This window comes from Quercus lobata, chromosome 2, assembly GCF_001633185.2.
Source record: "Quercus lobata isolate SW786 chromosome 2, ValleyOak3.0 Primary Assembly, whole genome shotgun sequence".
In the NCBI taxonomy this organism is placed as follows: Eukaryota; Viridiplantae; Streptophyta; class Magnoliopsida; order Fagales; family Fagaceae; genus Quercus; species Quercus lobata.
The window spans coordinates 95,986,608-96,013,295 of NC_044905.1; the positions used below are offsets into that span (position 1 = coordinate 95,986,608).

At 34.3% G+C, this 26,688-nt stretch overlaps 2 protein-coding genes, 1 long non-coding RNA gene and 1 pseudogene across 4 annotated transcripts; all 4 read left to right on the forward strand.

Moving 5' to 3' along the window:
- The first annotated feature begins 266 nt into the window (after positions 1 to 266).
- On the forward strand, positions 267 to 2,996 carry LOC115974864. The gene is made up of 4 exons (XR_004088019.1): positions 267 to 289; positions 428 to 483; positions 685 to 748; positions 2,918 to 2,996. It is a non-coding gene; the product is annotated as an uncharacterized LOC115974864 (long non-coding RNA).
- A 1,502-nt stretch (positions 2,997 to 4,498) lies between these two features.
- On the forward strand, positions 4,499 to 6,904 carry LOC115973939 (receptor-like protein 46). The gene has a single exon (XM_031094182.1). It carries the CDS (start codon positions 4,499 to 4,501, stop codon positions 6,902 to 6,904), a length of 2,406 nt encoding a protein of 801 aa, XP_030950042.1.
- A 4,201-nt stretch (positions 6,905 to 11,105) lies between these two features.
- Positions 11,106 to 15,316, forward strand: LOC115977354 (probable alpha,alpha-trehalose-phosphate synthase [UDP-forming] 9). Of its 2 annotated transcripts, none has more exons than XM_031099176.1 (5): positions 11,106 to 11,522; positions 11,962 to 12,483; positions 13,378 to 14,007; positions 14,108 to 14,318; positions 14,708 to 15,316. In XM_031099176.1, exons 1-5 carry the CDS (start codon positions 11,494 to 11,496, stop codon positions 14,975 to 14,977), a joined length of 1,662 nt encoding a protein of 553 aa, XP_030955036.1. In that variant the 5' UTR covers positions 11,106 to 11,493; the 3' UTR covers positions 14,978 to 15,316. The 2 variants fall into 2 exon arrangements, with proteins under 2 accessions (XP_030955036.1, XP_030955035.1); XM_031099175.1 differs by having other exon boundaries at positions 11,107 to 11,522; positions 14,108 to 14,381.
- A 6,270-nt stretch (positions 15,317 to 21,586) lies between these two features.
- LOC115973941 lies at positions 21,587 to 22,416 on the forward strand (annotated as a pseudogene).
- The last annotated feature ends 4,272 nt before the right edge of the window (positions 22,417 to 26,688 follow it).

The following is a 26,688-nucleotide window of genomic DNA, read 5'->3' on the forward strand; positions in this document are numbered from 1 at the left end:
TTAAATGGTTCTCTAAAGAAGAGAGAAAATTCTAGAGGGAAGAGACAGAGGGGGATAAAACTTAAGAGAGATGGTCGACCCACTCCCCCTCCGCCTAAACTTTCCACTCCTTATTTCCACGCAAAAGGAAACTCAATGTAGAGGAAATTAATGGCAATGTGTTAAGGATAGACCTCATCTACAAATTAAAAGTCCTACAACTATGGAATCATCTGTCAATGATCAACGCAATAACAGATAGTAGCAGATAATGATCAACACGTACGGTAACAAATTGCCAACTCCACTGGTACTCCTCTCTCTCTCTCTAAATTTTGGCTTCAAACTTAATCTTTTATGCAATATTTGTTTCTTCCAAATATCACAAAATACTAAATTCCACTTCCAAAGACCCTAATAACGACTTGACTAACCATCCTTTGACAAGATTCTATTCAAAGAATTGAGAGATACATCCTCAAACAAGCTTTGGTGGTCCATCATGTAAGTGTAAATACTCTCTCTCTCCTATCTGTTACCCTTATTAACCACATTAAAAACAAAGATAGATAGAGTTTGTCGACTAGCCATACATACTCAAAGGAGGTTTTTTTTCCTCACTCAAACGGTCCATCACCTTACCCAATTACCTGCCATGCCATTAATATTACAAACTCAGGTTTTTTTTCCCTATGAAAATTTCAGGCACCAAACAACGATTGGGGGTTCAAAAGCAGGGATGGATCTTTTCGATATTATTCTCACTAAGGTTCATCTCTCTCTCTCTCTCTCATATAGTTTTCATTCCCTTAAATATTTGAAATAGTGATGAGTTTGTCTCAATTATTGATCTTTGCAACTTCAATGTTTTAGTTTTATTTATATTGAGGTAATATAAAATTTGTTTGGGATTTGGTACTAAAGTGGTAAAAGGGTGGTGGATAATTCAAATTATTAGTGTCATAATATTGGAACTACCAGATAGATTGGAGTGTTTTGAAATGGATTAGGATTGGTAGATTGTCCATTTTATTCCTACCCATAAAATTTTAATGGAATTGTTTTGGATAGCTAGAACTCTAAATAGAATGGAGGATTGTATCACAGTTTTGTTTTATTTCATGTGAATTTCAGAGCATTTTAGAATAATAAAACCATCATAATATCGGAGCCACAATCATTAACTACAGCATTAGCAACAAAACTAGAAGTTTCAATTGGTTTGTCATTTGGCTACGTTCAATTGTTCTTCTTCCATGTGTTCACAAAAAAGTTATATAAAGGTATCCATGGTTGAATTGTTAACTAACAGCTCCTACTGAAGATGACTTCAGAACATTCTCTATAGTCACACAAGAGGAGTAATAAAGGAGGGCTGGCAGCTAACATGCTAAGAATGAGTGCTTCTTGGTCTTTGTCAGATTCTTACTTTGGGTGTCCTCCTTAATATATAATTAGGCATATAAAGACAGAAAAATTACAAATTCCTAGGAATAGAAGCCTCAAAAGTCTTGCAAGAAGAAACTTAGGCAAGGAATGGTGGCAAGATTATGAAATTATAAGTTGCGCTATATAGCCCTTCTCTTGACATTAGAAGAGAACTTTAGAACTAATTCTAAATATACTAAGATCAAGTACTACTTTTGCTCCATTCATTTAATTTTGGGTCTCCATTTATTTTCAATTAGGGATCAATCTTGCTATAGAAAATTTCCAAATATAATGCTCACTTCTGTTAATTGATCCCCATCAGGCATGCTAAAGTTGGAGAATAAGGAATGAATGATCAATGATGTCTCGGATTTGAAGCTGGCTTGAATTAAGAAGAATAAAAATTGTGTTAATGCCAGTACCAATAGAAGTATATATTGGGTTGTACAAAGTAATAACTGGATTCAAGTCTCTAATATCAAAGGAGAACATGACATTAATTAGTCTATCTCAACCCAAATAATGGGCTAAAAGTGAAGGACAATGAGATGAGTACTGTTTTGTTTTGTCTCTTTTTACTTATTTTAAAGTGGAATTCTTATTAGACTATTTCCACCGTCTACTGATTAGTAATCCAATCCAATTATACCTATCATGTCTCTCTTGCTTTACCCAAAGTGTAACAACTCTATGCATTCTTAAGAAAATAAAGCTTATTTATATCCCGTAGTTTAAAGAATGAATCCGAATTTGATAAGAATGAGGTATAAAATACATCTAATTAGAGATTGCCACATCAACTATTTACTTAAAACTCAATATATCTTGCCACATCAAATAACATCTCAATTAACTCCTACTTGAGTTGGATTTTCATATAGGTATTTGAATTGATTAAGTGTGGTTGTGTCTATTATTTAATATGTGATAGATGTTGTGCCATGTTGGGATTGGAGGATGTAAAACTTTAGTTTTACACCACATCCTTCTAGAATTTAAGCTCTTATACTTTCAAATATGTGCAACTGCATGTTGGGATTGGAGGGTGTAAAACTTTAGTTTTACACCATATCCTTCTAGAATTTAATCTCTTAAATATGTGCAACTGCATCTATGGACTATAATATTTTCTGTTGTTACTAATTTCCCATCGTAGGTGATATTTGCAACACCATGCCTTAGTTCCATGATACATATTTGGAAGTATAAGAGCTATAAATCTACAACCTGATTGTATACAAATTTATGTTGTTAAAGATCCATGGAGTTAATATTTTAGCCATCGTAACACATGGGACTAAATAAAAAAAATCATGCCAAAATCCATGATTGGGTTGTGATTTATCGTTTCTTTCTCCTTCTATATAATATATGTTTCAATATTTTGCAATAGTCAAAACATGTTAAGTATAAACAAAAGCCCATTCTCTCTCTCTCTCTCTCTCTCAAGAAAACCCTAACACTAATTTTTTTTTTTAATTATTTAAATCTTTCATATTGAGGGCAGGTTGTACATTTAGGTGATTGTGCTGAGGTGCTAAAATCCCCATATTGAAGTTGATGAGAACATAGATATAAATGTGTAATTAAGAAGATGAAGATGGTATCATGATATCACATCCAGTGAACGTTATTTCCAAGAATTTTTTAAGTTGATGAGGACATAGAGATAATGATAAAATTCTTCAATGTCTTTTTTATCCTTTTTATCAATATTGTTCAAATTCTTGCGCGTATGCACGAGTTACATGCTAGTATGTGTAAAGAAGAATGCTAATGAACTATATTTTTACAAATGTAATAATGAAGTTAAAAAATGTCAACCCAATTAAATTTGAGTCCAATTAAAGCGAGGAATCAATAGAAATTCGCACTAAATCTAAGTCAAATTTGGACTAGGATTGCTACCTACGCAAGTTTTAAATTTCACCATAATTCATTTCAATAATCTAACTTTGCTTTTGTTCGTTTCGGTCCTCTAAGTTTCAAGTTTATTCAATTAAGACATTTTCATCAACTTCAGTTAAATATTGCGGTTGATTGTCCAAATTTTAATTTTTTTTCTTCAAATTTTTTAAATGGAAAAAAATCCAATTAATGATTGAAAAATAATCCTTAATTTTAAAATATAATAATTATAATAACAAAAGTTGACGAAAGGGGCTTAATAGACTAAACTTGAAATTTAGAGAACAAAAATGAACAAAAGCAAAATTAGATAACTAAAATGAATTACGGTAAAACTTAGAAAATGAGCTTAAAATGCAAAAAATATATGACATGTCGTATCTAATTGCATCTATCTTCTCAGCTAAACACTTAAAACTACAAGTCGTCCACTCATGCATATTTATCTCTTAGTCTACACGTGTTATTTTCCAATTGGTTAGTGTAGTTCGTTACAAGTAGTTGTTTTAGTGCTTCGTGCTTCATTCTTCATTCTTCTTTTCCAGTTTCTTTCCTTTTCCCATCGATTAAAATATATTATTTCGTTCCTACTGACTTAGACTTTGGGTACACCGCGATTGGTGGTGCAGCCATGTGAACCTCTTTTTAAGGTAGCATTTCTAATGGGTATGATCATTGATCGATGATGACCTGCAAAGCATGAAATATTTGAGTATTTTCAAACTCAAAAGGATGCAATAGAAACCCAGTGATAGAGAAACTGCTTTGCTAACAAACTAAAAGTAAATCCACGAACAGTGATTCTTGCTTCTCCAATCAGTAATGCACGACTTGACGCAGTGAATAAAGCAAGAAATAAACCACAAGTCGTTTATGCGGAAACACAAAATGCTTTTCACGTTTTGCTTTCCGACTTCCAAGCTTGCTTTATTCTTTAAGTTCTGCTAGAAGTCAAATTTTTGTGTAAACTCACTCCCTGAAAAGAGATACCAGACTAGCCAAAATGCTTTCCAGTGATCTCTCTTTCCTTTCCACAGATTTTCAATGCTACGTGATCATTGAGTTAGACTTTGAGAACCACCGTGATTAGTGGTGCAGCATGAAAACCTCTTCATATCACACTCCTCCAAACTGTTTATAACCATGACCATCCAACAAAGAACAAAGAAACACAACGATAATGGCCAACCTCAGCCTGCTACTAGCGCTTCTCATTCTTTTCACCCCTTCTCTTTGTTGCCCTGAATATCAAAAACAAGCCCTTCTTGACTTTAAATCCTCTCTCATCAAAACTACTAGTTCTCCCTCATTAGAAAGCCCAGTTGTTGAGTTAGAGTCATGGAATTCCACCTCAGATTGTTGCAACTGGAACAGGGTCATTTGTAGTACTCGTTTTCATTCGAGGACTGTGATTGCTCTACATCTTGACTCCCTTGTTTTCATGCAATCTATGGAGCCCATAGTGGTGACTTCCACCATCTTGACGCCACTCTTTCGCATTAGAAGCTTGATGCTGCTTGAAATGGAAGGGAATCAAATACAAGGTGAATTGCCAGGTGACGGCTTTGCCAATTTAAGCAAATTGGTTTATCTTGATTTGAAGAATAATCACTTCAATGGCTCCATTCCCTCTCAACTTTTCCATTTGAGGTATCTTCGATATCTTGATCTAAGTGGTAGTTTGTTCCATGGTATTCTTAGTGGGGAAGTGGGCTCTCTTCAAAACTTGCGGGTTTTGAAGTTGGAAGAAAATTTTTTTGGTGGAAATATCCCCAAGGAGATAGGGAACATGACAAAGTTGCAGCGATTGTGTCTTCGCAGCAACAAGTTTTTTGGTGAAATTCCATCTTCATTTTCGTATTTGAAGGGGTTGGAAGAATTAGACTTGAGGGATAATTCCTTGTCAATGAACATTCCTATTTTTATTGGCAATCTATCCAACATAACTATCTTGGCCTTGAGCAATAACGGGTTGACAGGTGGAATTCCATCGTCTATAAAGAATTTGACGAAGTTGGAAACACTTCAGTTGGAAAACAACCTACTCAGTGGAGAAATTCCACCTTGGTTGTTCACTATCGAGGGCATGAAGCGTCTTTTTCTAGGAGGGAATCATCTAACATGGAATAGCAATGCAAAGATAGAGCCAAAGTTTATGCTATCTGAATTATCTATGAAGTCTTGCGGTCTGACAGGAGAAATCCCATATTGGATTTCTAAACAAAAGACTCTTGAAGTTTTGGACTTGAGTGAGAATAAGCTAGAAGGAATGTTCCCACAATGGCTTGTTGAAATGGAAGTTGGAAGCATATTTCTATCAAATAACAGTCTTACAGGTTCTCTCCCACCTCGTCTGTTCAACTCTCAAAGTTTATTAGTTCTTTCCCTATCTCAAAACAACTTTTCTGGAGAACTGCCAAACAACATTGGTAATGCAACTTCTCTCATAGTCCTCATGTTGGCTGAAAATAATTTTTCAGGTAAGGTTCCTCAATCTATCTCTAATATTCATTACCTCCTATTACTAGACTTGTCAAGCAATAGATTTTTTGGCAACTTACCAGATTTTAGCTCCAATGAAGTGCTCGGGTTCATTGACTTTTCTTCTAATGAATTCTCTGGTGAAATTCCAACAAATTTTTCCCAAGAAATTAAACTTCTTGCATTGGGAAAAAATAAGTTTACTGGCCGCTTGCCGAGAAACCTGACCAAAATGAGCAAGCTTGAACACCTAGATATCCATGACAACAAAATCACAGGTGGATTGCCAGAGTTTATTAGCCAAATCTCCACTCTTCAAGTCCTAAATTTACGTAATACCACCCTCCAAGGTTCCATCCCTAATGGTATTTTCAAACTTAGTAGCCTCCAAATTCTTGACCTCTCAAACAACCATCTTGTTGGCAACATCTCTCCAAAGTTTGGAGATTTTGCTGGTATGATTGAAACATCAAACGAATTTTCATCACTCCCTGATATTGTCGCCATCTCAATCGAGTTACATTATCTGAAAGTGATTTGGAAGAAGTCAAAACAAAGTCTCTCAAGCCGTAACCTCCATCTCTACTCTTTGTTAGACCTGTCAATGAACAAACTTTTTGGTGAGATCCCAGCATCATTAGGCAGATTGAAGGATCTAAAGCTTCTCAACATCTCACATAACATCCTCTCTGGAAAGGTACCGATAAGTCTTGGTGACCTAGAGAGTCTTGAGACTTTGGACTTGTCACATAATAAATTATCAGGCTTAATTCCGCAATCACTAGCAAAGTTGCAAGAATTGTCTGTTTTGGATGTGAGTAACAATGAGCTCACAGGTAAGATTCCAATTGGTGGCCAAATGGACACTATGAATGATCCAAACTTTTTTGCTAACAATAGTGGACTATGCGGAATGCAGATTCAGGTTCCGTGTGCTAAAGAGCTATCACCAACAGAATCATCAAAGGATGAGAGTAAGGAGACATTGTTCTTATGGGAAGGAGTGGCAATTGGATACTCATTTGGCTTCTTTACAGCTGTGGGAATCTTATATCATACTGGGTATTTTGTTCCTAAACCACTTCCAAATCATCGCAGCCAATGAATTAGGCAAAGTGTTTAAGTTTCCAGTCTCATACAAGTTATGTAGTTTATTTTATTATCAAATATCTAATTCTCGTCATGCAAAGACTTTCAATTAAACAATTATAATAAATAGTCATTCATAAGTATCTGTCAGACCGTAAGTTGTGCATTTCACTATATATATATATATATATTAGAATGATAACGTGAAAAAGTGTGAGTTTGCAAAGGCTTAATGGCATATATTATATAAAAACTACAGAGGAAGCAAAAGAAAAACTTAAAAACTTTCATTTTACACTATAGAATATTTGCTAACTTGTGCAATGCATAGGAAAACTCAACAAAATATAATATATATATATATATTAATATACATATTTAATTAATGGGTTGGATTCAAGTTATTTTTGGTAATACATACACTAAATAATTTTGTATTGAATTTGTGTTTTGACAAATCCACTATAAATTTAAATTTTCTTCTTGTACATTTCATGCTAGCAAAATTTTAAGATGATCAAATATTAGTAAATATCTCATCAATAATATTTTTAAATTTCAAGATTTTTGTATATTAAAATTATAGACAAAGCATGAGTTTATGGATCAAATAACAAATAATATCCAATTAATACAAAATTTAACATGAATATTAAGAAGAACGAGAACGCATAATCTAATGGTGGGAATTTTAAAATACTAACCAAAAATAAATTATTGGATGGAGTAACTGGATCATGTCCCATAATTTTGAAGCATAAAAGAACATACCAAATTCAATTAGAATTTGTTAGAATATATATGAAACCTAATTAAATCAAGTTTTATTTGTTACTGGATTTATTTGTCCAAAATAACGATAAACTTTAATTAATCTAATCACACATAGTTTAACATGATTTGTAGGTCTAAAAACCAAACTAAAGAAAATACATATTAGAATGATTATATGGGGAAGATTACACCAACCAATTGATAATTGTTACAATAAGTAGAGAGAAGAATTCTAATCTTTGTTTGTTAGTTTTTGTTTTTTCATACAAATATCAAAGGATGCTATTAAAAAATTAAAAAACAATATTCACTATTATAAACTGCACATTAGCTGCTTTTTAAATATTATCATAACTTCTTATGCTTGAAACATAGATTTCCGTCACGAGTTTATTCTAAAAGTATCAAAAGTCGTTACCGGGCTATAGTATACGAAATCAACAAAGCCTGCTAATAACAAGTACAAAAGCAGCCATGAATTATGTCCTTAATCAGTGGAGTATTAAATTGGGCAAAAAAAATTTTCTTTTTTGATAATTCAATAGTAAGGTGGAGGAGGATATGAACCTTGGAAGTCGAAGATATCAGAAAGTGCTAATTAGTTGAACTAATAATTAAGTGTACTCAATAACGTGGGTTCCAATTAACTTAATTGGTAAAGTCTCTGATAGTTGTATAAATTGAAACTCTTTAAAAAAAAGTTGTACTCAATAACTTTTTAGTAATATTACACCATTCAATAACTTTTTATTAGAATAATATTTTAAAATTTTAATGATTTAAATATATTCTTGTTCTTAGCACTTAGTGAAAACTGCAGCTCTAAGGGACCTCTCTCTCTCTCTCTCTCTCTCTCTCTCTCTCTCTCTCTCTCTCTCTTTTCTTTTTTTCTTTTTTTATTTATCAAGATATAATATTTTTTTAAACAAAGTTTAGCTACAAAATTAGTTGTAACTTAAGGCTACAACCTTACGTAATATCTTTTTATTGAAGATGAATTTTGACAAATCTACCATTGGATTACATTTTCTTTTTATATCCCCATGCTTATAAAATTTCTAGAAAATTAAAGATTAATATTTAATAGCTAACTATGTTATCAATAAATTGTTTAAATTACAAGTTTTTATAGTTTAAAATTATATATAAAATATAATCTTATAGATTATATAGTAAATAATATTCGATTGGCACGGTTGTAACCTAAGACTACAACCAATTTTATAGCTAAACTTTGTCCTGTTTTTTTTTTCTTAACAAGTAAAGAGTTGAAGGTGGATATTTAACTGTCGATATTGTTTTACCCCTAATCTAATAGCTTTATAATGGAGTCATCACTTAATTTAATTAAACAAGAAAAATTAAGAAAACCTATATATAAAAAAAAGTATTCCTTCATTGATGGATAATGAAAATTACATCAATTGTTTGAATAAAAAAAATTTATATGGTATTGGTCTTAAATACAATCTAAGAAAAGAGAATTTTACTATATGACTAGTTTCCTAGTTGCATTCTAGAGAGAATGTTATATTTTTTTGATGTGCAAGAGTAAAGGATTTAGATATTGTTATGCCAATAGACAGTGTTCAATTTTTTAGAATTTCTCATGAGAAGTAAATTAGGAAACCAATTATATAACCTTAAGAATGTCCATGGTATGCTTTGTGAAGGAAGCAAACATATTTTCCTAAAAATATGATGCTAAAAAAATTTGATTACAATAGCTAGGTTTTTGTAAAACCTAAAGCACGGTCACTAGTTGGTTGGGCCAAACTTAATCAAATATTGGTGAAGTTGCTTAAATCTTCAACGACCTTATATGTGTGGTTGCTTTGGTAAACGAGTGAGGTAAAGGCTACTCGAGTTTGAAATGTCTTTGGGTTGCAACATGGTTACTTAACTTGAAATTATAATAAGGTTATTAGTTTGGATGGCGACTAAAGTATATTATGAGAATCTTAATAATAAGATGAAAACACTCATTATTTATTTGTAAATTACATGTTAGATATTGATAATACACATGCTCCAAAAATAGATGTTTGAGTTCTAGGTGTTTTGTAGAGGAGCATTGATGCAGATAGCTGCCTTTGCTCATGCATGTGATGTGGTAACCTAAATTGATATTAAATTGAGTTAGTTGAGTGTATATTGTGTGAGAATGTTCTAAGTTACCAATGAAATAGAGTATCAATAGTAAACTACATGACCGATTGCCCAAAAGAACAAAAGAATGTATAATTGATAAGAAACTAAGTATATTTGTTTAATAACATTGTAGTAGATATTGTAAATTAAGGTGTATTCTAGGAATAACTAAACAAATAATATTGATTTTTAATTTTTAAATGCACCTAGAAGAATTGTTAATAAACTATATTAAGAAAGTTTTGACATCACTTTAATGAAAAATATAAAAAACTGTCAAAAAAATTAATTAATTTATTATTTTCCCATAAAATATTTCTAAAAATAGTTTATAAATGAATACATTTAAAAGCATTCGTTAATAATTCTCTTTTTAAGTTCACTACTAATGTTATTGTTAGCTATCTTTCCTTATAAAGTATGTACTAGAATCTTAATGGTGTGTATATTGATTCAAAATTAGATGCCAATAAGTAAAGAATAAAATTATTAGAATTTGAAGATAAACAACCTCATAGAACCTTGTTAGGTTTTTGTTTTTTTTTTTTTTTTTTTTTTTTTTTTTTTCACATTTGATCTTTAAATTTTTGTTTGTCTTGCACTCTCACATGTTGACCATGTTGCAGCGATAAATTTAGTGTTTAAAAAGCATTTTATCGTAATACCAATGTACCATAAGCTTTTTAACGTATTTTAATAAAATAATTCTTTTTTAGAAAAAATAAGTTGATACACTCAGTACACATAACTTTCAGTCCATGCTACATAACTTTGTAAGCATGACCTATGAACTCTCACACTACGGCAAACTAAACACATAGCGCATCCTTACAATTTTACTAAACAATTGAACTCGTTTATTAGTGAGAGTTTAATTTTGTGATCTATAATGTGGTTAAATATGCTACTTTATATATAATATATAAAAGGGAATGATTCGCATTTCCTCTATTCCTACAAATACATGATTCTCAAAAAAAAATATATATATATATATATATATATATTCCTACAAATACAAAGTGTTTTAATAGAAAAGACATTGAGTTTATTCCTTGACCCATGTTATTCCCCTTAATTTTGGATTCATAAAATACATACATACGATACCCAACCAAAAATAAAATAAAGCAAAATAAAATCCAAGTCTTGACTCTTGACGTGTTGCTGAAATAACATGAGTCCAACTACACCCCCAAATTTGAGAAAACAGGAAAAAAATAATAATAAATAAATAAATAAAAAATGGTTTTAACATGGACTGGACTGAAGACAAACTAACAATTGATGAAATCATTTCCTAGTTGTTTCGTGGGTCAACATTTGTTGACTTATGTTCTGTTTGGTTTGTTTGTTCTTATTCTTGTCTGAAACTTAACCCCAAAAAAAAAAAAAGAACAGAAGATCTTGTTCATTCTTGTCTGAACACATTTACAACTGCCCCCAATAAGTTATAAACTACTCGTGAGTCCCTGTCTACCTTTTGATCTTCATCTCCCTATCAAACCCATCTCTGATTTCCTTTACCTTCACTCTATTCTACAATAATACTCTGCAACTCTAGCTCACTGAGCTCAGATTTTGTTTTTTCTAGAGAGTTGGGTTTTGGAGCAAAGTGTGAAAACACTGGTATGTTTGGTCTTTAGAGGATCAGATTTCAGCTTTATACTTCTTCTTGGCATGGAACTGAAGAAGGAAAAGCTAGTCAGGTAATAAGTGTTCCTTTCTCTATTTCATCTTCTGGGTTTTGTTTGTTTCTGTAAAATTTTAGTTTTTGGGGTTGCTGAGACACAACTTCTATTGAAATAGGGCCTTCAATAGAATCAATACTACTATATTTATAGCTAAGATGAGCTCAGCTTTTGGTTACAAATGCTCTATTTTGGCTAAGATAATTTGTGAACTACTCAAACTAACTGATTTAATTATGTTTAGTGTTTTAGAGAACTTTTAAACTCTCTGTCAGCTGGACCTTAATACAGTTTTATGTATGTAATGGGCTTAATCATAGTGGATTTTGAGTTATCTGAAGCCAAAGCCACATAAAATATGAAAATAGGGTTTTTTTTTTTTTTAGTGTATTCAGTTAAAAAATTGAGCTTTTATGCATTGTATGACAATAATTTTGTTGGGCCTAAACTGTTGTAGGTTTTATTCTGATGGGAAAAAAAATAACGAGTCTTCATGGGGATTGGGAAGAACTGAACCATCACAGCTAGAAAGGTCATCATCTGCATATAAGGTTCCACCATCTTCATTGCTAAAACCTGATAATGGGATGGTCGGGGGAAGAAATAGATATAATGAAACTTTCAGAAATGGGAATTTTAAGGTGTTCCCAGAGGATCACGAGCCGTGGCGTAAGAGAATTCTTGATCCGGGTAGCAAGATTGTGCTGCAATGGAACCGGGTTTTCATTTTTTCATGCTTAGTGGCGCTTTTTGTTGATCCATTATATTTTTTCTTGCCCTCTCTTGGAGGAAATACTGACTCTTCATGCGTTAAGACAGACTTCCATTTGCGAATTATCGTGACCTGTTTCCGAACCGTTGCAGATATATTTTATTTGTTGCATGTGATTATAAAATTCAGGACTGCTTATGTTGCACCTAGCTCCCGAGTGTTTGGGAGGGGTGAACTTGTCATGGATCCAAAGAAGATTGCACGGAGGTATATTAGATCTGACTTCTTTATTGATCTCATTGCCACACTGCCCCTTCCTCAGGTACTTTGTTGTGGAGTGTGTAGGACCTTCTATACATCTTATTTCACACATATCCTACTATTAAATTTGGTTTTTCTTTGAATATATAGTTGGATTGTGCAGCAAAAGGACTTGGACTTTGGTTTACATTAGATCAAGTTTATCAAGAATTAAATCAGATAAAGAATTTAACTACATAGAATATGACACATTCTATGGAAGTCAACTCAACTAATCCTTAGTCCCAATTAGATAATGGATTTTCATCAATTAACTGGGGTCATTCATATATATTATTTTTTTCTGTTCTATCTTCTAAGAACATACTCTGTTGCCACCCAAATTTACATATTATTCTTTTCTACTTCTACCTATATAATAATTGACATTCTTTTACATCTATTCACTCCAATGATTTGAGTTAAGTTGATTATTTTCACTGGTGTATTAGTTGGTCTTTGTTGCACATGGCAAAATCATCTTATGTGATTCTTCCTCAGCCACCCTCACCTTTGAATGGATAACTTCATGTTTTATCTTATTGTCCTAGGTTTCCACTCAGTTATCTAAACATTCTTATTTTACCTTTGCTTATTTATGAACATGGTACATTTTTATAAACATGTTGCTTCTTAACAATAATAATCTTTACCTTAAAGTATAGTTGGTTATATATTAGCTAGGGCTATGAATGAGACTAATGAGATGTTTGGAGAACTCGGGTATGAGCCGGTTGTGATAATCAATGGCCCACTTAGCTCACAAGAGAAGGCTGCATACTATGCCATTGCTGATTGTTGTGTGGTGACTCCTGTGAGGGATGGTATGAATTTGGTGCCTTATAAGTATACTGTGTGCAGGCAGGGCAGCCCTGTGCTGGATGAGGCATTGGGGATTGACAAGGCTGCGCAGCCTAAAAAGAGCATGATTGTTGTTTCTGAGTTCATTGGGTGCTCGCCTTCTCTTAGTGGGGCGATTCGTGTCAATCCATGGAATATTGATGATCTTTGTTCTGGCATGTATCACGGAATCACGGCCAAGGATACAGAGAAGGAATTGCGCCATGAGAAGCACTGTAAGTACATTAGCACTCATGATGTTTCCTATTGGGCCAAGAGTTTTGATCATGACCTTGTGAGAGCTTGTAAATTGCATGATGACTTGAGGTTTTGGTCCATGGGGATGGGCCTTAGATTCAGGGTTGTGGCTCTGAGTAAAAATTTTAAGAAACTTAGTATGGATCATGCCGTATGGACTTATAGCGGAATGAATAACCGATTGATCCTTTTGGACTATGATGGCACTGTGATTCCAGAAAATTCTGCGGACAAGACTCCTAGTAGCAAAGTTATTTCTGTCTTGAATTCTTTATGTAGTGATCCCAAAAACATTGTTTTCATCGTGAGTGGCAGAGGAAGAGATAATCTTAGCAAGTGGTTTTCTCCATGTGAGAAATTGGGTATTTCAGCAGAACATGGTTACTTTACTAGGTAATGACTCAACTTCTTGGTTTGTGTGATTATTTAAGAAAGAGCACCATTTTTTTTCTTCTTGATTTTGTGTTTATTTTTGCTTTTAAACTTGTTATAGGTGGACTAAGGATTCTTCTTGGGAGACTTGCAACTTAACAATGAGCTTTGATTGGAAAAGTATGGTATTACCTGTGATGGAGCATTATACAGAGGAAACTGACGGGTCTTTCATAGAGCAGAAAGAGAGTGCATTGGTGTGGCACCATGAACATGCTGATGTTCTATTTGGCTCATTCCAGGCTAAGGATCTTCTCCACCACCTTGAGAATGTACTTTCTAATGAGCCTGTAGTTGTTAAAAGAGGGCGCGGTATAGTTGAAGTGAAACCACAGGTATGAGACATAATTGAGATATTTAAGATTCTGTAGTAGATGCTAGTTGCTTAGAAACCAGGAAATTATATGGGAAGGTATTTTGAGCAATTTAAGAAAAATTCAAGAGGGAAACTGCTACGATAGTGTTATTTTTTTTTATATAAATAAGGGAGGGAATTGAATTTTCACAAATGATTCTGTGATTAGGCATAGTTATATAACTTATATAGGGGTTTGAAGTATGAAAAACATATGCAGAATACTATTCAATCAGTCATTATCTCATTGATCATTCCATTTTGGTTGTTTGGTTTGTAATGGATGGCCTTTTTAATGAACTTCAGGGCATTAGCAAAGGGACAGCTGTGGAAAACATTATCTCAACCATGATAAGTCAGGGGAAGGAGCCAGATTTTGTGCTGTGCATAGGGGATGACTACTCAGATGAAGTTATGTTTGAAACCATTGCAGCTAAGGTTCCCAACCAGTTGCCAGCCACAGCAAAAGTCTTTCCCTGCAGTGTTGGTATGAAACCAAGCAAGGCAAAATACTTTCTTGATGATACTGATGAAGTCATCAAGTTGAGGCCTTACCAATCCAGGAAGGTTAGGTGATCTCAAGAAATTGTTGACATGACGGAGGAATGACTGATTTGGTAAGGGGAAAATTACATGTATGTATTCAGTTTGCGTCAGAACCCAGAAAAAAGTGGGCCTTCGGTTTAGAATCATGTTCTTCTGGGATCTTACCACTCTTGGAGGGTCAGATTTTAATTTAGAACTAATGATACAGCAAACCTTGTATAGAAAACAGTTACCTCTGACAGGCCCATTTGAAAAGGCAATACATAGGAATTTACTGAATAGCTTGTTCATGTTAGAATATTAGAATTTGCAAATTGGATTATTCATGTTAAAGATTTTCAAACTAGCTTACTCGTGTTCTTTTCATAAGTTGGCTAAGTCTATCGTATTATTACAGGATAATTTAGTTTCTGCTATGTGCAATGAATTTTATGATATTTCTTGAATGACAGCCAACATATTCTAGGTTCTGGGAGACAAGAAATGGTAATGCTCATAACTAGTATCTTTTTTCATTAACATTTCAGTTTGTCTGTTTTCACTGTGCTCTTGAGTCTCTGTCAATTTGAGAAAATCGCTAGCTCTTTATCTATCTTTGCTGGTACTACGTTCTTCATATTCACCTCAATCGCTTTGCTCCTAGAATCATGTCACTGAGAGACATAATCACTGCTGCTTCTGTAATTGGGCCAAATTAACATATGCAGTTGTTGTCTGAAATTGCTAGGATCCTTCTTTTGCTCTGCAAGTACGTTTCAATTTTTCGATGGGAGCTGTTACTCAGTACGTATGCACATGACAGCTCCTGCTAGATTCAGTCTGGAACCTTTTTAGATGAAATAATGAGTTGAAGGTTTCATGACCTGCAGGAGTATAAAACATTAACTTATAGGCTTCAAACTTTTTGTTTTGTCATCTCAAACATTTTCTTTTTGGTTGAATGATAAAATAATCCATAAAGCCAACAATTCTTGCACCATGGATCAGATCCTTGACCCTTAGAAAAGCATTACTAGGAAAGGTCATCTGTATCTTAAACAGAGATAAAATGTTGGATTAATGCACATATGATCATAGCAGTTTATTTCCAATCAGTTAATGAATATCTACATTAGCTGGTGTTATAACTAGCAAATAAATTGCTACAGAAATTTCATGATGTCTTTGATACAACTCATTCATATTTGTTAAAAAGAAAAGAAATGCACAAGGGCCTGATGATGTTTAATGTGAAAGAATCTAACTTTTGGTGGGGTCATGGGAGTGAAAAATGGAAACTTTCACAATTTGAGTTGAATACTTTGCATCTTCCTAAATGGCAAAGTGAGCTGGAGATATGGAAAGCAGCTTTGATGAACCAGGCTCCACCGGCTAAGCAATATTGGAGGTTTATCACAGATCCATCTCTTTTAATGCCTAAAGTAATGAAAGCTAAATACTTTCCAAATAATGAGCATATTGAGAGGAGCAACCATAAATGGCTCTTGGATTTGGAAACTATAGTGTTAGGCTACTCTTTGCTACTTGCTGCAAGTTGTTGCAGATTTAATTGACTGTAACAGAGTTGGGAGTCTCAATAGCTGAGGCATCTCTAGAATTCAATGTGGCTGACTTGATTTTCTCCCTTCCCATTTATTGGCGTGCTGGTAATGATTACTTAGTTTGGCCTTCATCAAAATCTAGTAAGTATGAAGTTGAAAAAGAATACAAGATTTTCAGAGCGCATGATTTTGCCGACTCCGCTAGTGGGGGTGTGTTATTGGATTTTTTTTCCAGCAAACGCAGAACCTCGGGAGCCTCAAGTTACAGTAAAAAATTATTCTTGATGGAAGATTTGCCACAATGCTTTCTCATTGAAGAATGAATTGGGCAAAAGAAAATTCATGATTGCAACATCATTTTCTTTCTGTTTTGCAGCAGAGAAAAATTTGGAATGTATATTTTTGCAGTGAAGCCTCGATGGGGCTGAAATTTGATTCTGATTTTTGCCTGTGAACTGAATTCATTATCCCTGACAAGACTAAGGGATTGGATCTCTCTGGCCGAAGCATAACCAATTTAATAAAGAGGAGTTTACGTGTTTTCTATTAGCCTGGTTGCCATTTTTTGAACATCATAACAAAGTTTTATTTGAAGGGACTATTCCAGCAAACTCTGTTTAATCTAAAGAAAAAATATATTGAAGCAGGTTTGATGCAGGACAACCTAGGCTTCCCACCTAGATTAGTCCTTCTGTAGATCTTAGGCATCCCACTTAAGGTGTTTGGATTTACCACCAAACAAACACAATGCAATCTCTGCAAATAATCTCAATAATAATAATAATATTTTGTCTTACAAACTTTCAAGAATCACAAAGATAAAGATAAATTCTCCTAAACAAATCCTAAACAATTTCAAATACTAATCTGATAATCCTAAACAATCTCAAATACTAATCCAATAATCCTAAACAAATGATAATGATAAACTACTAATCCTAACCAAACTCAAATACCAATCCAAACTAAACAAATAACTATGTTACAATTTGAAATTATCCACTGAAAATCTAAAATGAAATATTGAAATAACTTTTGGTTATGCTCCTGCATTAAGGTTGCAGCAGCTTTCTTCTACAAGTGAATTTCAAAGCTTCAGAGCTGTTGCAGGGTGTCAGGCACTTCCACTGGTGAAGGGTATTTGGCATAAAACAAGGAGGAGAGGAGGTATAGCTTTTGTGGCATAATATAGTCTTTGTTGGTTGATATGGCTTTTTTGCCAATAATATGTTAGTTGCCAGATACTCAGCTGTAAGGGATGCAATGGCTGCTGCAGTGAGGCTTAATTCTGCAGAATCATTATATTGGTGGACAGAAAAGAGCTTCAATGGATATGTAGTTGCAGAAACCCATGCTGGCTGAAGTCCAAGAAACTGCAGCCTGGGCAACCAATTTCCCTGTGTTATTTTTTTTGGTCAGCTTTGTCTTGAATGTGGATGGTAATGTTTCTTTTTCCAAGTCTTTGTTTTTTTCTAATCTGGTGACGTACAAAGAAAAAAAAAGGTCCAAAACAAAGCACAATTTCAACTTGAAATGTTGTCATGTCTTAACATTTTTGAGATGTTTAGGAGATATTTTGTCTGATGTTGTCATTCCTGAAAGCCCCAATGTTTCTTAGATACATAAAAAATGAATGAAAACTCCACGTCTATTTTAAGGATTCTTCTACTTATTTTTCCTTAGTTGATCATTATTAAAATTTATCTTCTTTATCCAGTTGATGATATCCTATGTAACAATAGTTTGTTCGAGTAACTTGAGAGATGTGTAAACAATTGTTCAGGTTTGTTTATTCATCATCACTATATTCAACAGCAGTCTCATATGACATAAAATTTACATTTCTCTGTATTACATAAGAATATCTTAGATGTCTAGAAATCATTTTACTTTTGTTCAACAAACTCTATGTTGGGGAGATAACACCTTGAAAAGACTCCAATTGAGTAGTTAATATTATATATAGGGACACCACTTAACCCAAAAGGCTTAAGCTTATGAGTTTGATCTCAACTATGTTATATTAATTACTCTTGTCATTCTTATTTAACTAGATGATGTCCCGCGCGATGCGCAGATACTTTATAATTTCATTTTCAAATAATTTATAATTAATTTTTATGACCCCTATAAAATATCTAATCTTGTGGTATAATATTTACATAATTAGCTTCAATTATCTTATTTATTAAAAAAGAGGAAAATAAAAAAGAAACATAAATTACTAAGCATAACATAATGTCATAATCTATGGCCAAATGCTCTAAGAAATTGTCCTTTGGCACCAAGACCAACTCTTCTACTTGGAACTCTCATTGTGTATTTCTCTAGAATTTATATAATACATACCAAGAACTAATACCCTAAAAATGCCCTCAATCCAAGTGTTGCAAATATGTCATCAATTATAAAAGCATTGCCTATGTAGTAATCAAACACTGTAGTTAAAGCCTAAACGAAAATTTAAAAAAAGGAGACTGTGAATTTTCATTCATAGATCAACATTATTGCAATCATGATCCAAGTTGGAGAACTAATAGATTCATAAAGAATTTCACATAGTCAAGAAAAGCAGTGGTAGTGACAAAATTTGATAGTAATTTTTTCAAAAATACTCAAAGAATGTCATATGCTAGGTTGCAAACTATTGGAATTGGTTCATAGTCTAGAACTATAATAATAATATAAAAATTAAAGAATCAGTAGTTACACTAATTTTTTAGGTTGCTTGACAAAACTTAAGAGGATAAAAAAACTAATTGAAGTGAGATAGGCATGCCAAGAGGATAAAAAATTAATTTTATAACCTTCTATGGATAGGCACGCCAACCCTCCATCTTGAGAAACACTTGATACACAACTGATTGAAGTGAGATAGGTGCAAGTAATGCAATCTTTCGGAATTTGTTTGAGTCTTTGGGGACCACAATCCAACCAAGGTAAAATAAATAATAAATAAAAAAGTTCAAAGATTGAAAGGATAAGAACTAAGATTAATCATTTTAGTTTATAAAATATTTAAAGAGCATAAGTATTAATAACAAAATTGATAATATGCATTTGGCAAGCTCTAACATACCTAGAACAAAAAATTATGAAAATTTCTAAGGCAACCATAAAACACATGAAAATTTTGAGTAGGGAAGAGAATAGGCAGTAAAAAATAGATAAAAGGCATAAAACAAAAGGAATTTTTTTTTCCTTATGGTGAAGGGCTCCAGAAATTTGGCTAAGAGATGAAATTTTTTTACTTAAGACCAACTATAACATTATTTATGTTGGGTTCTACTTCTTGCAAAATAATGACCAACTGTTAATACACTACTTAACCTCACCTACAGTTGCCATACATAATAGAAGCTTGACACTTAGCTTGGGGTTTTTTGGCAGTTATGGTGTGTAGTTATATATGATTTTGCAATATTAGTTCCTACTCCATTGCCATTCATAGTGATTATAAAGTCCTGCAACTCTGGGAATTGGTTCTTCTTGGTCTAGAGTAATCTATGTATTTTAGGTCTATAAAGGTATTCTATCAGGGAAAGCCACTTTCAAAAGCTCAGAAGTATCATAACTCATTCATTTGATTTGTGGGATTTGGCTGAACCACCAGATATAAATTTACCTTGAATAACTACCATTAGAAACTCTCGTGGCTTCTTCAACATCCAACAAAAGTCATGAAACACATACGCTTCTACATATGTTGTATTAAATACACTACCTTACACTTCTAGTTATGTACCTACACTTATCTTACATGACTAATGTCAGGGACCCAAGATCACTGCCAACTACCTAGAGCCTTAGACAACTCTACCTGCACAAAAATAAATAAAAAATTAAAAAAAATAACTTGAGCCTTTAGTTTCTTCTTGACACTGAAGTATTTGTTCCTCAAATTTTATATGTCATGAGTAGATTATGTGTTTGGCTTCAATCCTCGAGCTATGGGATCCATTTGTATTTACAGAAAGTTGGATATGGATTAACAGATTAACAAAAATTGTGTTCCTTTGTTAAAAAAAAAAAAAAAAAAAAAAAGTTTCTTTCTGATTTCTTTTTTGAAGAATTTAACTACACCATAAAAAATTTATAAAATAAAAAACCCAAACCAGTATAACTACACAATAAAAAATTTATAAAATAAAAAACCCCAATTGCAATTCTCTTATTACCTTGACAGAATGAAAGGTCGACCGTTTGGCTTGAGGCTGATCTTCTAGGTCAGACCTATATTCCAGGAATCATTCCAAATATTAAAAGTGTAGGGAATTTAAACCGAATTCCCAACCCGTGAGAAACAAAAATAGAGAAAATACACGCCAAAGAAAAAAACAATCACACGCATAAGACAGTATTTACGTGGTTCGGCAATTTGCCTACGTCCACGGAGTTGCAGGGATATCACTATTTGGGTCGGGTCAAATCGTCGAACCGGATCAAACAAAAAAACTAGACTCCACAAAGCCCAACAAAAAGACCACATAGAAACCCAAAATTCAAATTCATTTAATTTTGAAAATTTGCAGCAAAAATCTTTGAGATGCTACAGGTAAAAATCTTTGTACACCAATTGATGGTGTCTAAAAAATAGCCAACTCCTTACTCGTCCATGGATGTCGTCCATACAAAAGGTACGTCGTCCTAAGTTTACAAGGCAGACTACACTACTGTTGTCCAGAGAAACCTCTGGACGACGTGTACTAACTGGTGTACTATCTCTCGTCCAGGAAGCACTTAGGACGAGGGCAAGGCAGTTTTGACACAAAGATAACCGCTATAGCGGTTATCAAATTGTACGCTCCGAACTCCGTGAAATAGGGGGAGGTTATCCAACGGATAACCGTCCCTAAACCTATAAAAGGAGATGAATCTCCGACAAGGAAAGGTTGAGTATTTCTTCTTTACAGACAATATTTTTCTTTAAGAGGAGAATTGCTAACTTCATCATCGGAGGAATTTTGACCGGCCAACCCCGGTCTCCTCTAATCTTCTATTTCCTATCTTTCAGGCCCTCAACATCATCGTGATCCGTGCTGTTCAACTAACTGATTCCTTGATCACTATCAGTAACAAAACAGTCTTTATAGTGAAGATACAAATCCAGGAGAAATTCTTCAAGAGGAAAATGTTACGCAACCCCAAATTCTTGCAATCCTCTCAATTCCTTCATCCTCCAATACCACCATCACATCCTCCACAACCTCAAAACATACCCACTCTCACACCTTTTCCTATCATCAAAAAATGCTGCAAATTCTCTGCAAATTCTCACGAAGAGAGCTTGCAATTGGAAGCAGTTCTTCGTTGCTTCTCCTCTTGGGCTTTCAAAATCTTGAGCCATTCCTCTAGTCCAGGGCACAAGTTGAAGAAAACATAGCATACACCAACATAAATGAAGGACAAGAGGAAAACTCAAACGCCACTCCCAATTGCACCAATAAAAACCCAACAAGGAAAGCATTCCTTGATATATCCATTGCTGGAGAACCTATTGGTCGCATCATCATCGGGCTATATGGGGATGATGCTCCAGCTAGAGATGCTAGATTCAGTAAACTTGTCAGTGGAGCTGCTGGTATAAGCTACAGAAGAAAAGAGTTTATTAAAATCATGTCGAATTATGTTCAACATGGCGGAGTTAGATCCTATGGTGTGGATGTTGAGCTTGCAAAGAGCACAGGAAGTGATTTGGCAGCTGAAAGTCTCATTGATGAATGGCAGAGATCATATGAGAAGTGTACAGGGACAAAGAACCTGGCTGGAACTGTGAGCATCATTATGAGGAATCCTCCAAAATTGAAGGTGGTAGCACGGAAAGGGAAGCTGGAGATTGATCAAGAGGAGGTTGGAATAGACCCAAATGGGACAGAATTTGCGATTACCACCAAGGATTCCTTTGAAGTCATTCACGAAATCCTTTAAGATTAAGATTCAACCACATAGTTCAGGAAAGATTGGTTTTTTAGTTGTCTGACCAAATGTATAGGAAACAGAGGAGATTGAGATGGAAATGAGAAGCGTCAGAACTCAGAATTGCAAGAGGTAAAAATAATTGAGCTTGTGTAATTAAGGAGACGTTTGGGTTTCGTAAGAGACATATAGTTGAAAGTTTAAACGTTATTTTATAATCAATTGAGAAACTTTAAACATGATTTTGATCTTTTATTGTCAATTGAGAGAGAGGAGTGAGGTGTAATAACAGATAAGGTGTAATAAATTTTAACCCAAAAAAAAAAAAAAAAAGCTAGTTAGCTTAAATTAAAAAGCTAAGCATAGAAGGCGCAACTTGGTAGGATCTGCTCTCTGCATGAGGTCTCTGCTTTTATATATAAATATATAATATATATTGATTGTTTGATGTGAAATTTATCACATGTATACCCAACAATCTTCCCCCACATATGAGGCCTTTTTGTGGGCTTTGATTAAGTCCTACTAGACGTTGCTTATGGGCTTTTTTTTTCCTTTCACCAACGCATCAACAATGAGTCTCTCTTACACCATATATGGAAACCACATGTTAGATTCATTTTTTCAACAGCTTTGCAAATATATATCATTATAAGAAAGTATTGTCAATTTTATTTTGTATAAATTAATGTATTTCATAGTTTTTATTGAATAATTTTAGTGTATGAATATGTCTTTTGTAAAAAGATGGAATTAATTCTAAAAAAACTTATCAAGAAAGCACATGCAATATATATATATATATATGATAATAGGTGAAGCTGAGAGAAACTTAAATTAGAATTTCAAATTAGAGTTCCAATTTTGTGCTACATTTCTAGATTTATGTGGAGATCATACCATAATTATTCTTCCAATTGTTCAACTCAAATTTGAAATTAGTCCAATTTTGTGCCATTTGTATCAAAAAATTTCTTAATTTTGGTGCCAAATCTAAGATCACATCATAAAAATATCCACCCAAATATTCATTTTATTTACAACAATGCAAATACTGAGGAATCAAATGAAGCAGGCGTTAAATGGTGTTGTGGACAACTAAATTTCTAATTTGAAATAAATCAAACAAGTAAAATAGTTTCACAAATGCGAATTTGTATTGATGATTGTGTGGTACAATTCTCTGACATTACAAAAGAGTGATCCTCTGATTCGATCTCCTTGCAAGACTTATTGATTGGATTTGTGGTAATGTGATTTTGACTTGAACACAAAATAACCTTCGATTTGGTTGAGGGATGGATCGAAGATTGCTGAAACGGAATTACAATGAATCTTTGGCTATGAGCTTGTCATAAATCCTTTGTTCTTCACGTTCTTTGTGTTCTTTGTGTGTTCTTTCTCTTCAAAGGTTTGTGGTGGAAGTTCTTCGGGGCTTTAGGAGCTTGGATTCATAGAGCTTCATTGATTTGTGATTTGTTGATGTTTTCGAACACTTTGAGCTTGATTCCCGCAAACTTTAGGATCTAGGCAAATAGTTTGGATGATTTTGCTTCGAATGTTCTCCGATTTTGGGGTTGAAGTTCTTGAGGTTCTTGAAGGCTTTGAGGCTTGATCCTTGCAAAGCTTTTTCACTTCTAAATCTTGGTCCCCTTAAATGTCTTAGGATACCTTCTATTTATAGGAGTTTGGGGGTGGGTGAGTGACACGTGGCGGAGTCTGATTGGTGATACATGTCATAGCCTGATTGGTCTGCTTATGTCATCGCTTACACGTGCTGGACTGCTTGTGTCATCACTTACACACGCTAATGTGTGATTGGTTTTTGCATGACACTTGGCAAATTTTTGTTAGTTTCTGAATAGTGATAGCAAAACCTAGCAGCAATACATGGTGCTTTGTAATTGGCTGTATTTTGTGGACTTGGTAATGTGATGTGTCAAATTGTAATAGGTCGAGAATTTTCCCTCTCTACAAATGCCCCCTCGAGACTCGTTCACGCACACAGTTTCGGAGTGTGGTGTGGGAATGAGTTTCGAAAAATGGATTTTTACATTTGATTCTTTAAGTGAAGTAGTTGAAGGTGGTGGAGCTTTCAGCAGGATGAGATAATTTCCGAAGAATAGACCCATCCATATGAAAGGCTTTGATGAGACCAAAAAGGGGTCTGCGAGTATTTGAATGTACTTGCGTGATTGAACCTTCTCAGCAGAGGTTAAGTTGAAGTAATTTCAAAAGAGTGTTCCATGGTACTTGGAGTGGGTTGGTGTGGCTGAAAGTTATTTGCAAGAAGTTGGATGTACTTGCAAGATTGAATTATTTCAGCTGAGGTAATTTCAAAAGAGTATTTTGGATTGTTGGCGGTGATTACAGGGTGTAGAAGATAGGGAAGATGAGAGAATGGTGGCTGGGTACAGCATGCAGAGTCATGGGGCTAACCTCGTGTTTTTAAGAAGTCCAGGCGAAGTAATTTCCGAAGAACATACTTTGGATTATGGGGAGGACATGTGGAAAAGTGGTTGAATGCACATGTCTAATTGTTTCACTCAGGTTAAGTTAAGGTAATTTCAAAAGCTTATGGATTCTGGGGATGCTGATGTTGGTGGTGAAGAAGACGGGGATGAAGCAAAGCGAATGGGTGAAACATACGCCACCATGGTGCTGGCCCTATATGTTGGAGACCCTCTGGTGTAGATGTTTTTGGGAAGTACACTTTGGGATCCAGGACTGATTGCATGCTGAATAAGGTCCGACGGTAAGTCGTATAATGTGCATGCGTGATGGAACCATGTCGACGGACATTAAGTTGAAGTAATTTCAGAAGAGTACTTTCTGAAATTCTTCAAGCTGATTTTAAGTTGGAGTAATTATAGAAAGTGAGTTTTGAGGTACCAGCAACGATGACCTTTGGGTCCCACAGTGGTGGGGACATGGAATAAGGCTTTGGTGACCATTTACTAGCACCAAAGGCTGAATTCTAATGAGCTGGTGCCTTGGAGGTTGTTTCAAGTGTTGGATGGAAGACAATTTGTAGGATACCCCAACACTTTTTACCATCTTCACCTACTGCCACTTGTTGGAAAAGCACAGAAAAATGAAAGATTGAGCTAACTTGTGATTCTGGTCTTTGAAACCAGCCAAGTTGTTTGCTTCGAACCACTGCTTCTACTGGAAGACCAAGTAATTGGAGAGAGACTATGGGAGCCCTAAGCTTAGGAATAGGTGTCTCTACTGGACTTGGATTTCCTGGCCAACCAAATCCGAGGAAGCATGGAATGACAACGCAGACCTTGTTATGAGTAATTTTATGCACAAATGTGGTCATTAAGGAGAGAAACAAAATTTTTTTGGATCTCAAAATTGCAATGATGTTGTAAATAGGGTTTCGACCGAACCATGAGAGGGTTGATCTCAAACCGATTATAAAGCAATATCGGTTGCTAAGTGTTGAGAATAATGAGGCCATAGCGAGAAATGGCTGTAAAAAGGAGGACTTGAAAATTTGAAAGAAGCAAACCTTCACTTCATGATTCAGTGTGTTTTTTTTTTTTTTTTTTTTTGGACGAGTTCTTATTGAATCCGACCCTTCTATTTATAGCAAAGAGATGAACAATGGTAGATAGGTTGTTAAGAATGGTAGTTAAGAATTTTTGGTGAGAACGGTAGATGGGAATGGTAGGCACCGAATGAGAATGGTAAGTTGGAGACTAGTAGGCACCGAACGGGAATGGTAGGTTGAACTAATGATCCAGTGTAATTTCAAGTTCAAGACACACTTGTGAGAGTTCATTTATACTTTGAAAGGGAAGCCTTGATGAAGTTTGGAGAATAATCTTGAGGGAATCCAGACCAAGTGGATGAATCTCAAATTTTGATCTTGGGAGCTTAAGTTTTGGACACTGCTAGTACTTTAGAGAAGTAGGTCAGATTGGTGGTTTCCAAGTCACGAAAAACTGAGCAAGACAAGTCTGGCTTGAAAATCTTGGCTTTAGGTCGACTTCAACACAAAAGTCAACTACCTTGGAATTGAGTTATTTGTGCAATTTCCCAGTCTTAAATGACGGAACGAACTCCAAAATTGGAATGTACGCGAAAAATTGAGCAAGATAGGTCCATCATAAAAATTTTGACATTTGGTCAACATTTGCTCAAAAGTCAACTTTTGGGAATTGGACATTTGCACAATTTCTAAGCTTCGAAGGAAGAATCAGGTCCCAAAATCAGAATGTACTCGAAAAATTGAGTGGGACAGGTTTGTTTTGAAAATTTTGACTTTTTGGTCAA

Coding starts and splice junctions, on each gene's coding strand:
- LOC115973939 (XM_031094182.1), top strand. CDS start 4,499: ATGGCCAACCTCAGCCTGCTACTAGCGCTTCTCATTCTTTTCACCCCT.
- LOC115977354 (XM_031099175.1), top strand. CDS start 11,494: ATGGAACTGAAGAAGGAAAAGCTAGTCAG. Junction 14,008..14,107: donor GAACATGGTTACTTTACTAG/GTAATGACTCAA, acceptor AACTTGTTATAG/GTGGACTAAGGATTCTTCTT. Junction 14,382..14,707: donor TAGTTGAAGTGAAACCACAG/GTATGAGACATA, acceptor AATGAACTTCAG/GGCATTAGCAAAGGGACAGC.